The following is a 13,376-nucleotide window of genomic DNA, read 5'->3' as shown; positions in this document are numbered from 1 at the left end:
AGCTGTGAAAGATAATCAATTGGGAATGGGCCCCTGCAGAGCACTTTTCAAGCAGAGTCATCACCAAAAAGCAATTTTGCTGGCAGGCTTTTTTTTTTTTTTTTTTTTTTTTTTAAAGGAAAAAAGTCATGAGCATCCCCAGCCAATTAAAGTTCTATCAATGGCTGATCTCCATGATTTTACAACAAAAGGCAAAGTGATTCACAGGATGAATCCTGAACTTTTTAGGAGGGACGAAGCAGCAAGGATTGGCAAGTTTTTAATAATCCCCCAGCAATTTTATGTACTTTGAGAACCAGAAGGATTCAACGTGCCCAGAGACAAGGAAAAGTGCTGCTATTTAAGGTAATAAGTCTTACATCAGCCTGGTAAAAATTTAAACCCAAGGTACATTTTTATCACCTCTTTAGCTTTACAACTCTAACATGGCATCTCACATTGCTGTGCTGTTAGAACTGTGTCACCATTTGTACTCCCTTCCCTTTATTAGAATAAAAAAACATGTTTCACAAAGAACTTTAATCCATTAATTATGAGTGCTCTGCATTATGCAGCTGAGCTGTATGCATTCCTGTTCTTTCAGATTTCCTCTGGGCCATCAGGAGATGTGCCTATCTCCAGGATCTAGCTGGGAATTTGCATCTCGCTCATCACTGAGGTATCCCAGTTATTCCCATCCTCACAATCTCCTTCTGGGGAACCTTCTGCAGGTGGGGAATCCAGCAGCACAGCCCCAGTGCAAACCCTGATGGGATGATAGCTGATATTCCTGACAGAATCACCAATTATGGCCAGTAATTAATCATGGCAGTAAGAGCAGCCCACTTTGGGAGGAGGAAGCTGTGAGCTGTGCTAGGAAAAGGTGTGGGGAGGATTTTTTCTTTCATCTGACATCTAGAAAGTGCAAAGACAACCAGCAGGCAGAGGAGGTGAGGGCTCAGGGCTGGCCTTGCTCTGCTCTGCTGGCCCAGGGCCTGGCGAGCAAAATGATGGAAAATTGTGTGACAGCTCAGAGCAACAGGGAGCAGGGCCAGCCTTGCTTTCAAACCCTGCCAGAACAGACAGCACAAGGATTTATCAGCTTTCCTTCACTTCTGAGGGCACCAGTGGGAAACTCAAGCTGAAAATGCTGGAGCTTTCTCCAAGGCTTTTTTAGGTGTCTCACATCAGGTTTGATGAGAGGTTGTTCCACCCAGCAGCACAAGAAGGCAGAAATGCATCCTCGTGTCTTTAAAATAAAACCGAACCAAAGCACAACAACCAAATAAAAATACCTCAAAACACTCTGCAGGCCCTCAGTTAATTAATTCCCAGATCATGTTCAACTTTTACCTACAACATGCAGCCACTCTCACTAGCCAAGAGCTTTCACTTTCAGAATTAAAGTTTACACAAGGTCTGAATCGAGGAACTAAAACACCTCTGCCAAAGCTGAATCTGCAGTCAGTGACAATTCTGGTTTTAGAGGCAAAGCAGCTCTTGAGGCTTGTGGAATAAAGTGCCAGATCCCCGGGTTACAGAATTCAGGGGCACCCAGCACACCCTGAAGGTGGACACAGCTTGGAAAAAATTCACCTCTGCTTTGCCATGGCCCTTTTTCCTTCCCTACAACATCGTGAAGCCTCTAAAGACAGCAGGTAACCAAACACTGGGTGTTTTATGAGTCCTTCCCCATGTCCAGCCACTGCAATAAAGACAAAGGCAGAACTGGATACCTGAGAGACAGAGAAAAGAAAGCTTTTCCAGCCACAGACTTTTAATTCACGCTGATACCTGAGACATCATTTCCTCAGGTCACTATAGAAACCTTTATCACCTCATGAAAGGTCATTGGGTAAGTGACAGGAGACATCAGTTTCTTGTAACAATATTGGTTTCTCTTCTTCAAATTTAAATAACAAGGCTAAAGATTTTCCAAGTGGAGATGTAAAAAGCCATTAGACTAGCCAGTCAATATTCCTGAAATTATAGGATAGAGGTCTTGCCATTGAGGACACAGAAAGTATTTTTGCAGTCACCAGAGCAGCACAGTGCAAAAAGGATGACTGACTGTATTTTGACTTCAAACACAAATAAATAAAGAATCAGGAATGAGCATCCCCAGACAACTGAAGTTCTATCAATGGCTGATCTCCATGATTTTACAACATAAAAGAATAAAATAACGGTATCTAAATTTAAAAAAAAAAAAAAAACAATCAGGATTTTCCCCTGTTCTTTGTAATGTAGATAAAAATGTCCTGGTGTGTCTGTGACATTTTAAACCCCACAACAGAAGGTACTTTCCAGTGCAGTCAGATGACAGCAGCAATAAACAGCTCATTCCCAAAATGACTGGGGAATATTTTGTTTACAATTTTTCGGTAGCAGGTCCCACATGTATTCAGCATGAGTTTGGTTTTCTCCCAGCTCCCAGGGGAGCCAGCTTTGGGCCAAATTCTGCTGCTTTTAGGCCTCACCTGAGGTGAGGACTTGGTGCCATCCACTCCCCCAGGAATCCCCCCTGTGCATGGGACAGCCCCAGGCTGGTTTTGAGCAGCAATCTCCCATTCTGATGCAAAGAACAGTTTAAGTTTTATCAAAAACACCTAAAGGATACAGCACGACTGATAAGGTTTAATCCAGTGCTGTTCAAACCCCAAAGGGCTGGGAAGGCCCAAAGCTGGGGCTGCTTTAGAGGAAATGCACACAGGTTTTGCACCTCTGCCTGCCCAGTTAAACTCAGATCTCTGAGCAGGCAGAAGTTCATCCCCAGAGAGGAGGGAGGGTGTGACACACCATAAACTCACACCTGGGAGCCCATGGGCAACCTGGGGAACAGCCTGTGCAGAGAGCAGAGCCTGCCAGGGCTGTGCTGGGTGGGATAGCCAGAGTTTCCCTTCCCTCTGGATCCCTCTGGGCTGTGCTGGGTGGGATATCCAGATTTTTGCATCCCTCTGGGTGGGATATCCATTTTCCCTCCCTCTAGATCCCTCTGGGCTGTGCTGGGTGGGATATCCAGATTTTCCCTTCCCTCTGGGCTGTGCTGGGTGGGATATCCAGATTTTCCCCTCCCTCTAGATCCCTCTGGGCTGTGCTGGGTGGGATATCCAGATTTTCCCTTCCCTCTGGGCTGCGCTGGGTGGGATATCCAGATTTTTGCATCCCTCTGGGTGGGATATCCAGATTTTCCCCTCCCTCTAGATCCCTCTGGGCTGTGCTGGGTGGGATATCCAGATTTTTGCATCCCTCTGGGTGGGATATCCATTTGCCCTCCCTCTGGATCCCTCTGGGCTGTGCTGGGTGAGCAGCACTGAACACTGAGCTCTGCTCCAGGGCCCAGCACTTACCAGGGGAGCTTGGGGATCTCCAGGCAGCAGGAGCAAAAATCCATCCCAGAATTTTGTCCTGGAAAGCACCAGTTTGCTCCAGAGCTCTCTGAGGCCGTGGCAGACCTCTGGGAGGGAGGGATAGAATTTATTTATCACGTACTCAGAAGCAGGAGAGCTCTACACTTGTTCTGAATTACCAGGCTCCCTCCTGGGATGGTTCTGCTGATAACATGAAGAATGTATTAAGTGAACATCAGAGATGAAAACAATATGCTCCTGCCAGCTCCAGAACACACAGACCATTACTGTCATACACAGAAACCGAGCCAGAATACTGGAAGAGAAAATTGAAAGGGAATTGCCCGTGTCAGCCTTGGCTCTCAGCTGGTTTTGTCTCAGGGTGGAGGAAGAAGTGTCTGCATTGTTCTCATGATGCAATCAGCCAAGCAGGCTGGAGCAGCAGCACTAACTCTGTCTGTTCACTCACACCATTTCCTTATCTTTCCTGTTTATCTCTGAGGCCCAGCACCAAGGCTGGTCTCTAGAATATGACAGATGTGCTGGTTTCCTCCTTGAGAAGGTTCTGGAGCTCTCTGAGAGCTGCAGCGCAGCCAGCAGGGCTGCGGCACCTGCAGTGTGACATGCACTGGAGCTGAGACTGCCAAGGGCAAGCACAGAGAAACTGCTTCAAACCAGCAGCTTTGCCAAAATCCTCGGCTTTTATCACTCCTCTAGTGCCGACAGCTGTACAGCTGGGAACTATGAGCAGGCTAAAATTAATTATGAGGGAGCAAAATATTATCAATATCAAAATATTACCTGTTTTGGCCACGGGTCTGCTTCTTGCAGAAAAATTTGGGCATTTCTTTTTATCTGCAGCTTTTTTCCTTAAGTGAGATTTTTACAGCTGAGCTTTTGGTAAGGTCTTAAAAAGCAGAATTTTGAAAAGTTTTTACAGGGAACTGTTAAAGAGGAAATATCATCCAGGAGCCAGAGCACACTCCAGAGCTTCGCTGGGCCTCTGGCACCACCTATGGATGACACGGAGCACTGGGAGTGAGGAAACCTGCCTGCAGAGTTCCCCTCCACCACCGAGGATGGGGAAATTAACTGCTCTTAGTTTGTGGTACCTTTGCACGGGCGATTGAGTAGTTCAAAATACAGCCTGGAATTCATTCATCAGAAAAATTCCCATAATAAATTATAAATAGAATAATACCTATGATAAATATATATATAATAATATTATAAATATAGTAATAAATTACCATCTCGTTGCGATTCAACCTGAATTTCTGCTGGAGTGAAAAACCTTGGATTAGGAGATTTTAAATAAAATTTAAATTAAATTCTATCTTTTCCTTTAACGCAAAAAGAAGATCCAAACACTTTTACCACCCATGCACCTCCCAACAGACAGCATCAAAATAAAAACAAAAGAGAAACAGTGTTTGTAAAAAATATATTTCCAGTTGTTTTGCTTTTTAACTCACAGGCACCTCTGACTGCCATCACCATGCCAGAGACGATTTGTGTTGCTGCTAACAAAGTGAATTACTACTGAGAGAGGGACACCATTCTTTGACTTTCTGAAAACAATCACCTGGGCTCTGCAGGAGCATTGCAAGTGCCAGGTACTACCAATTTCTACCCACAGAGAGGAGCAGCCCCTCAGAGTTACCTGGGCTGCAGCAGAGCCTCCTCGGGGCTCACACAGAGCGCAGAACTGAGAGACCTCAGCCCAACAAACTGCAGAAGGACTCAGGTTATTGTCTTTTTGGGTCAGCATCAAACAATGAGGCTGCTGTGGGGGTAATTCAGCACGAGGGGAGGATTTCTTCCTGCAGGCAGCACAGTACAAGAGCCATTCTTGGGGGTGTCACTGCTTGGGGACACTGGCAACAGCTGCCTTGATTTCCCAAGGAGCAGGGCCTCTGACTGCAGCAGAGGCTCAGAAATACAAAAATCCTCCCCTTCACACACAGGTGCTTCAGTGTACAGACAAACAGAGCGTGGAAGGGGAAGGTATTGGGCTCTGGAGGACAAATGCTGCGTTCAGCTGTGTGCTGTGCGTTCCTGGCAGGCTCAGCACTGCCCCAGGGGAGAGCAGTGCCCAGAGCAGCCCTAATCGGGGATGGAGTCAGCGGGACACAGCAGGGCCGTGTGGGCCCCGCTCTGGATGATGGAATAGCCCTGCTTGGGGCCCTCAGCGTGCGAGGAGGAGGAGAAGATGGGCGGAGGAGGAGCAGCCGTGGACACGGTGATGCTCTGCCCGCCGTCGCTGACCACGGTCACCTCGGTGGCGCCGTCCTGGATGAGGGCGTTGAGCCCCTCCAGGTCGGAGCAGCTGATGCCGGAGCCGGCGATGAAGGCCTGGCCGGCGGGGGGCTCGTGGCCGGGGGCGGCCGCAGGGAGCAGGGCGCTGCCCTCGGCCTGCTCGTGGGCGGTCAGCAGCACGGCCGGCTCGGCCACCGGCCCCGCGTCGCCCGCGGCCACCGCGGCCGGGGCCAGCACGCTGACCTGGCCCAGCAGCTGCAGGCGGCCGCTGCCCAGCACCTCCTCCTGCCCCGCGCCCAGCAGCCCCGAGGGCACCACGTTCACCGAGGCGGCCTGCACAACGCCGGCCTGAGGCACCTGGTGGCCCACGATGATCTTGACCCTGCCCTCGTTGTACGGGGCCACCTGGGCGGCCTGAAGCGGCACCTGGAGGTGGCTGACGGCGATGGGGGCGCCGGGCTGGCGGCCGGCATCCATCTGCAGCTGCAGCACGGCCAGCTCGTTGTTCTTGGAGCCGTTGTAGAGGCTGTGCTGCTTCTTGTGGCTGCGCAGAGAGTCCTCCCGCACGAAGGACGCCTCGCACAGGTCGCACTTAAAGGCCTTCTTGGCGTCCAGCTTGGCGACCTGCCTGGAGCCGCCCTGCTTTGGCCTCTCTCCTTCCTTCTTGTCTTGCTTCTTGCCCTTGGCCTTGTCGCCGTGGGCCTTGCGGACGTGCGTGGTGAGGTTGCTGCGCTGCTTGGTGTCGAAGCTGCAGAAGTCGCACTTGAAGGGCCGCTCCTTGCCGTGGATGCGCTCGTGCACCTTGAGGGCCGCCTTGCTGGAGCACGAGTAGCTGCACTCGGAGCACTTGACGGGCTGCTCGGGCTGGTGGCTGCGGATGTGGTGCCGCAGGCTGGTCTTGTTGCCGCACTGGAAGTCGCACTCGGGGCACTTGAGGGTGTTCTCCATGCTGTGCTTGATGCGCACGTGGGATTTCAGGTTGCCCTTCATGGCGCAGCGCACCTCGCAGAACTCGCACTTGTAGGGCTTCTCCCCCGAGTGCACCCGCAGGTGCCGCTTCAGGTCCGAGTTGATCTTGAACTTGGCGGGGCACACCTGGCACTGGAACGGGGCATCCCCTGCCAACAGAAGCCGCGGGTTACGCAGGGCACGCTGCTGGGATGAACCACAGCCGCCTTGTCCTGAGCTCCCAACGCATTCTCAAAGTCAAGAGACATTTCGTGACATGGAATTATCACCTGGTCTGACACACTCAGATCCCAACCCATGATTCTGCATTTTCTCTATTTGCAGCCTGGTGTCACAACATGACCATGTTAAGGTGGAGCTCTGCTAATCCTGAATCAATTCCAGTGAAGTTGTTCTAAAGCCATTAAAAAAAAAAAAATCCAAAGCAAACTTAGCAACCTAAATAACTACTAAATAACCTAAATAACGACTCCATTTTCTTTCTTTAACCTAAAAATACAGCTCTCTAAAATCCCGAGGATGAACTCTTTAGATAGGCATTATATTGAAGAAGTGTAAGAATTGTGTTATTAGGTTCTAAGACACTCTTGGTGAAAGGAGGAAAAAGAAAGTGTATTTAGTTCAACAAGCATTTATCCTCTTTAATAATCAAACTGCAAATGGCTGATTTATTTTAGAAGTTAATATTTTATCGAGTTTGTGAGAGCTGTATAATTTTGCATAATTTGCTTATCCAGCTACATATGTCATAGGTTTAACAGAATATTTTTCAAATCAAGTTGTGGCCTACTGTGCTAATCCATGTATCTGTTTAATAATTGAGATACATGGTGTACTATCTGTATTAAACAGACTTTATTAATGAAGATGAACTGTTTGTTCATCTAGTTTATTGTACAGCCTCAGCTGCACACTCAGCTACTGAATTTTTATCTGCCTTGCTGATGAAGGCACAGTTAATATTTCAATGACTTAATTTTCATATACAGGGTAGCACAATATACATGAAAAAGAATATAGCAAGTGCTGGTTCTGTTTGTTCACAGAGTGGTCTACTCTGTATTTCTTTACATTTCTGCCCATCCCTAACTGACACTGCCAGGATTTAGATAAAAACTTGTGTCTGACCACAAGATTATTAATTCTTAGAGTAGTTTCACTCAAATTAACAGGAAGCTGATGTTTAGTGACCAGTTCAACAAGTGAACCTGATCTTGCTCTGAGCAATGGGGATTACTCACCTTCTAGAGGATTATTAATTTAATTCCAGTAAGAAATATATTCTACATACCAGTCTTACCTTTCCCCTAAAACTGGGTGTGTGCATGACAGCTTTGCAACCTGACAAGGATGAATTATATCCCACCAGGATAGAATCTGGCTTTTGGAACCCCACAGCAGCCTTTGCCCAGTGCATTCCCAGAGGAGCAGCTTTCTTCCTTCCCCACTGCATTCCCAGAGGAGCAGCTTTCTTCCCACTGCATTCCCAGAGGAGCCCAGGCCCATCTCCCCCAGCCCTGGAGCTCCAGAGGAAAACTCCCCCCTCGTGCAGGATCCTGCTCCAGCAGAAGCACAGCTGGCACTGCAGGAGGGCTGAGCCACCCTGGGATGGGGCTGCTGCCACCTCCCTGACCCACAGGGGGACATGGCCTGCTCTCACTCTGGCAGTGTTGTTTATTTGTACTACTCCATTTGTATTTTAATTTTCCTATTAAGGAACTGTTACACCTATTCCCCTATCTTTGCCTGAGAGACCCTTAATTCCAAAATCATAATAATTTGGAGGGAGGGGTTTTACATTTTCCATTTCAGGGGAGGCTCCTGCTTTCCTTAGCAGACACCTGGCTTTTCAAACCAAGACAAAGCCACACCTGTGTCTGAGCGCAGGTGCACGGTGAGCTGGAGCTATGGCTGGCGTAGGGGCAGATCTGGCACTCATTGGGAACTCAAATCATCCCTTTTAGGGGTTCTGACCACCAATATATGACTTAAAACACCTCTGTGACCCTCCAAACTTTAGAGCCATGGATGTGAGTAAACCTCACTTGTGTGCGAGCGCAGGTCCATGGTGAGCTGGCTGGAGCTATGGCTGGCGAAGGGGTAGATCTGGCACTCATTGGGAACTCAAATCATCCCTTTTAGGGGTTCTGACCACCAATATACGACTTAAAACACCTCTGTCACCCTCCAACCTTTAGAGCCATGGATGTGAGTAAACCCCACCTGTGTGTGAGCGCAGGTACATGGTGAGCTGGAGCCGTGGCTGGCACAGGGGCAGATCTGTCACTTAAAGAGGCACTCATTTGTAACTCCAATTAAAGAGGCACTCATTTGTAACTCCAATTGTCCCTTTTGGGGATCTGGCCACCGATACATGACTTAAAATCACCTCTGTGACCCTCCAACCTTTAGAGCCATGGATGTGAATAAACCCCACCTGTGTGCGAGCGCAGGTGCACGGTGAGCTGGCTGGAGTTGCGGCTGGCGTAGGGGCAGATCTGGCACTTGAAGGGGCGCTCGTTGGAGTGGATGCGCTGGTGCTTGTTGAGGCTGCTGCTGTCGGCCGCCGCGTACTCGCAGTGCTTGCACTTGTAGGGCTTCACGCCCGTGTGCGAGCGCGTGTGCATCTTCAGCTTGTCCTTGCGGCTGAAGCACTTGCCGCACACCTCGCACTTGTGGGGCTTGTCTCCTGCAAGGGCAGCACTCACACGCTCAGCCTGGCGTGGGGAGGGCGTGTGGGAAGCAGACAGCACACACTGAACGCTCACCAGGAAAGGGACTCGGCTGTGGGGCTGCAGGCAGAGCTGCCACAGACACAGAGCCTTTGCAGCCTTGTGCCTTTGCAGCTCCGAAATTGGGAGTTAATCGTGGAACTGCTTGAATATAAAGCACAGCAGTGTGTGCGCTGCCACCACACTGCACCCTGATAAACTCATGGTGTGCACTCAGAAGGTAAACTGCCTCCAATCAACCTCCAGTGCTGCAGTGCCTCAGCTGTGCCTAACAGGGCATGTCCCCAACAGGCAAATCCTCAGGACACTGCTAGAAAGTACAGACAGCTCTACATCCTGCTTATAGAGACATTACTTCATGGGAAAATGGTTTTTGTGAAAAAGCTGAAAGGGGGAAACCAACCCAAAAGAAAATACAGGAACATAAACCTGTGTGCGTTCGCCGATGACGTTCCAAATCCTTCATACCATAGGAAGTCTTGAACTGGCACCCTGAAAACAGAAGGATAAAGATCATTAAATTCAAGGAAAATCTAGCCAAATAATAAAGATACATTACCATATTCTGGACATGTTTATTTTCAACAGCATTTTCTTTAAAATTCACTGTTAACAGGAAGTTAATTCCTCATCTTGTTCACTCACATCTGCTTCAAACAGTGACCAGCTCACCTGTGAATTTGAGATTTCTAATGCTTCCCCTTAGAGGCAAGTCACTCCAGAACTGCTGCAGGTACCAAATCTCCTGTGTGCCACTAGAGGAAAGCTGTGCACGTGGAAATGGAAAAGAAGGAACAATCCCATCTCACCTGGGTACAGGCAGCTGAGTTTCTTCAGGGGCACGGAGGAGGAGGAGGATTTCTTGGGCCTCGCTTTTGGTGGTGTGGAGACGACAGCAGCAGCTGGAGGCTCCGTGCTCTCGCTGGGCAGGTAGGTTTGGTATCCATGCTCAAAAACAAACTCTGGGGCAGAAACTAAACACACAAAACACTTCACGCGACAGCACTAACTTCTCTAATCAGAGAAAAAAAAATCTAATTATTGTCTAGTTTCATGAATTCTCTATTCTGTTTTTTTCCCCAGCAACATTTCTGTCTCTATTTATCTGGGGGAGGAGGAAAGGAAAAAGGTTTTTCTCTTCCAAATACCAAATAAAGATATATTTGTTTTTCAATTCTGTCTGAGTTGTAGCCCAAATGAAAAAAAAAAAAAAATCATTATTTATATGGCAAATGTTGTCAAAAGGCATCACACAAATTATTTTTGTAATTGTTGAAAAAGTTCAGCCTCTTTCAACTCTACTGTTTTTAGCTGTTACTCACAAGAATAACAGGTGAAAATATCTCAGCCAAAGTAGCAGCTTTTAAATCAATTAAGCAACACTACAGCCCAAAAGGGCAAATGGGTAGAACTGTCCTCATTTTAAAGATGAGTAAATATGAAGCAGAAAAATGACCCGCCCAAAACCCACACTGAGTTGAGGGATTATAATACAAAAATTCCTGGAAGTGGGCCCTGAATTTTTGTTTCACTGCTCTTCCAGATTCCCTGCCTTAACCTGTCTATCCAAATTAGAGTCAAATAACTTGGGGTTTAGTAAGGTCCCACACCAAAATAAAACAAAACTATATATAGAAGGGCAAACCTTCACACATGGAAAAAGATCCCAATTTTATTTAAATGTCTCCAGGATTCGGACCTCACTCGAGCCTTCACACAGGCAGAAATTTTGAGTAATATTTTTCCTGCTAATTAGTTGCGGGAGCAATGTTAGGGGATGCAGTGTTCTCACATAAAAAGGTCTGGATGGGTGCCTGATAGCAATTCTGTGTGTGTTTTCCATCTAGAGCACTCTTAAAAAAATTAAAATGCATAGTAAATTCAGTATTTTTCATAAGTATCGGCAATTTTAATTAATTTGCACAAGCTGGTTCCACAACAGATCAGACTTGAGCAATTCTCTGAGAGAACTTATACCTCAATTAGCAAATTAAGCAACTGTTGTTAGGACAAACCCAGGAAGGCAGCACAGGACTATTTCATTTCCTAGGTTACATGACAACTGATGTGAAAATGTTATTTCAGCTGGGTGATGGGGACACAGGGACAGAGGGCTGGCACCTGGCAGGTGACATGGTGGTGTCTGTGATGATTTGGGTACCTGTGCAGGGTTGGGGGTACCTGTGATGGTTTGGGGGCACCTGTGATTGTTTGGGTACCTGTGCAGGGCTGGGGGTACCTGTGATGGTTTGGGGGCACCTGGGACTGTTTGGAGGTACCTGTGATGGTTGGATACCTGTGCAGGTTTGGGTACCTGTGATGGTTTGGGGGTACCTGTGATGGTTTGGGTACCTGTGCAGGGCTGGGGGTACCTGTGGTGGTTTGGGGGTACCTGTGATGGTTTGTGTCTCGGAGGCGATGGTCCTGCTCGTGCTCTGAGCCTGTGTGCTTGGCACGGTCTCCTCGGACACGAACTGGACGGTGCTGGTGGCGCTGGCCGTGGCACTGGTGAGCTGGCAGCCGCTCTGCTTGTGCCCCACGAAGGCGTCCAGGTTGTTGAACTGCTGCTTGCAGATGCCGCAGATGTGGATGTCGGGGGTCAGCTCCACCAGCACCGTGGTGCTGCCGGGGACTGCAGGGATGTGGCACACTCAGGGGATGTGGCACACTCAGGGGACGTGGCACACTCAGGGGATGTGGCACATTCAGGGGACGCAGCACACTCAGCTCGTCCCGGTGCACGGCAATGGGTGACACCGCTCTGGGTGGCACAGGGACACCCTGCTGCCCAGGCACCCCGAGCTGGGGGCACTGCGGCACCCCCGGGCGGCAGGGATGCATCACTGCCCGGGACACACGGACAGCACCACTAAGCGCCCATGGAGCGTGGACAACCCACGTGGGCAATGCCCCAGGATCCAGTGCCCAGTGCCCATGGAGCATCCATCCCCAAGATCCACGGAGCACTGCCCAGGATCCACGGACCACCGGCCGGGACGCACGGACCATCACCCAGGACCAACGGACCAACGCTCCGGCCACACTGACCCTCTGCCCCGCTGACCGCTCCGGCCGCACTGACCGCTCCGGCCGCACTGACCCCTCCAGTCCCGTTGACCCCCCGGTCCCGCTGACCCCCTCCCCGGTCCCGCTGACCCCCCGCCCCCGTTGACCCCCCGGTCCCGCTGACCCCCCGGCTCGCTGAGCCCCCGGTCCCGCTGACCCCCCGGTCCCGCTGACCCCTCCAGTCCCGCTGACCCCCCGGTCCCACTGACCCCCCGGCCCCGCTGCCCGCCCCGGCCCCGCCCGGGCTCACTCAGGTTCCCGGGTTCCCCCCCCCGCCCCCCAGCCAGGTTCCCGGGCTCCGCTCCCGCCCGCCTCATGCGCTACTCAGGTTTCGGGGCCCGGGCAGGCCCCGGCTCCCCCGCGCTGGCGCGGCGCGGGCCCCGGAGCGCGCATGGCGCAGCACTTACACTGCACGGGGCCGGGGAAGGCGGGCGCCGCCCCCGCCCCGCCGCGGTTCATGGCGGCCCCACCGCCGCCTGCAGCGCGGGCCGGGCCCGCCGCACCGCCACCGCCACCGGCTCCGCCACCGGCACCGCTCCCCCGGCTCGGCCGCCGGCGGATGTGCGGGAGCCGAGCATGCTCAGTGGCGGCCGTGAGGCTGCGGCGGTGCGGCCGTCAGCGGCCCCGGGCAGGCAGGGCCGTGAGGCGGCGGCGGCGAACCCCGGGCTGGGGGCTCCAGCCTGAGCCCCGAGCTGTGCCCGGTCCCAAACTGAGCCCCGAGCTGTGCCCGGTCCCAGCCTGAACCCCGGGATGTGCCCGGCTCCAGCCTGAGCCCCGAGCTGTGCCCGGCTCCAGCCTGAGCCCCGAGCTGTGCCCGGTGCCAGCCTGAGCCCCGGGCTGTGCCCGGTCCCAGCCTGAGCCCCGAGCTGTGCCCGGCTCCGGCCTGAGCCCCGGGCTGGGGGCTCCGGCCTGAACCCCGGGATGTGCCGGTCCCATCCTGAACCCCGGGCTGGGGGCTCCAGCCTGAGCCCCGAGCTGTGCCCGGTCCCAGCCTGAGCCCCGGGATGTGCCCGGTCCCAGC

General features: G+C 51.3%; 1 protein-coding gene across 2 annotated transcripts; it reads right to left on the bottom strand.

Moving 5' to 3' along the window:
* Positions 1-4,754: 4,754 nt before the first annotated feature.
* ZFP64 (ZFP64 zinc finger protein) lies at positions 4,755-12,999 on the bottom strand. Of its 2 annotated transcripts, none has more exons than XM_041720230.2 (6): positions 12,763-12,999; positions 11,682-11,921; positions 10,099-10,263; positions 9,719-9,781; positions 8,995-9,246; positions 4,755-6,706 (listed from the first exon to the last, which is right to left on the bottom strand). In XM_041720230.2, the coding sequence occupies exons 1-6, from the start codon at positions 12,812-12,814 to the stop codon at positions 5,436-5,438; spliced, it is 2,043 nt and encodes a 680-aa protein (XP_041576164.2). In that variant the 5' UTR covers positions 12,815-12,999; the 3' UTR covers positions 4,755-5,435. The 2 variants fall into 2 exon arrangements, with proteins under 2 accessions (XP_041576164.2, XP_072773168.1); XM_072917067.1 differs by lacking the exon at positions 12,763-12,999 and adding an exon at positions 12,606-12,687.
* Between the last annotated feature and the right edge of the window lie 377 nt (positions 13,000-13,376).

The sequence above is a fragment of the Taeniopygia guttata genome, chromosome 20 (assembly GCF_048771995.1).
Source record: "Taeniopygia guttata chromosome 20, bTaeGut7.mat, whole genome shotgun sequence".
Taxonomy (NCBI): Eukaryota; Metazoa; Chordata; class Aves; order Passeriformes; family Estrildidae; genus Taeniopygia; species Taeniopygia guttata.
Note: the sequence above shows the minus strand (reverse complement) of the source record. Positions and strands in the feature narration are given on the sequence as shown.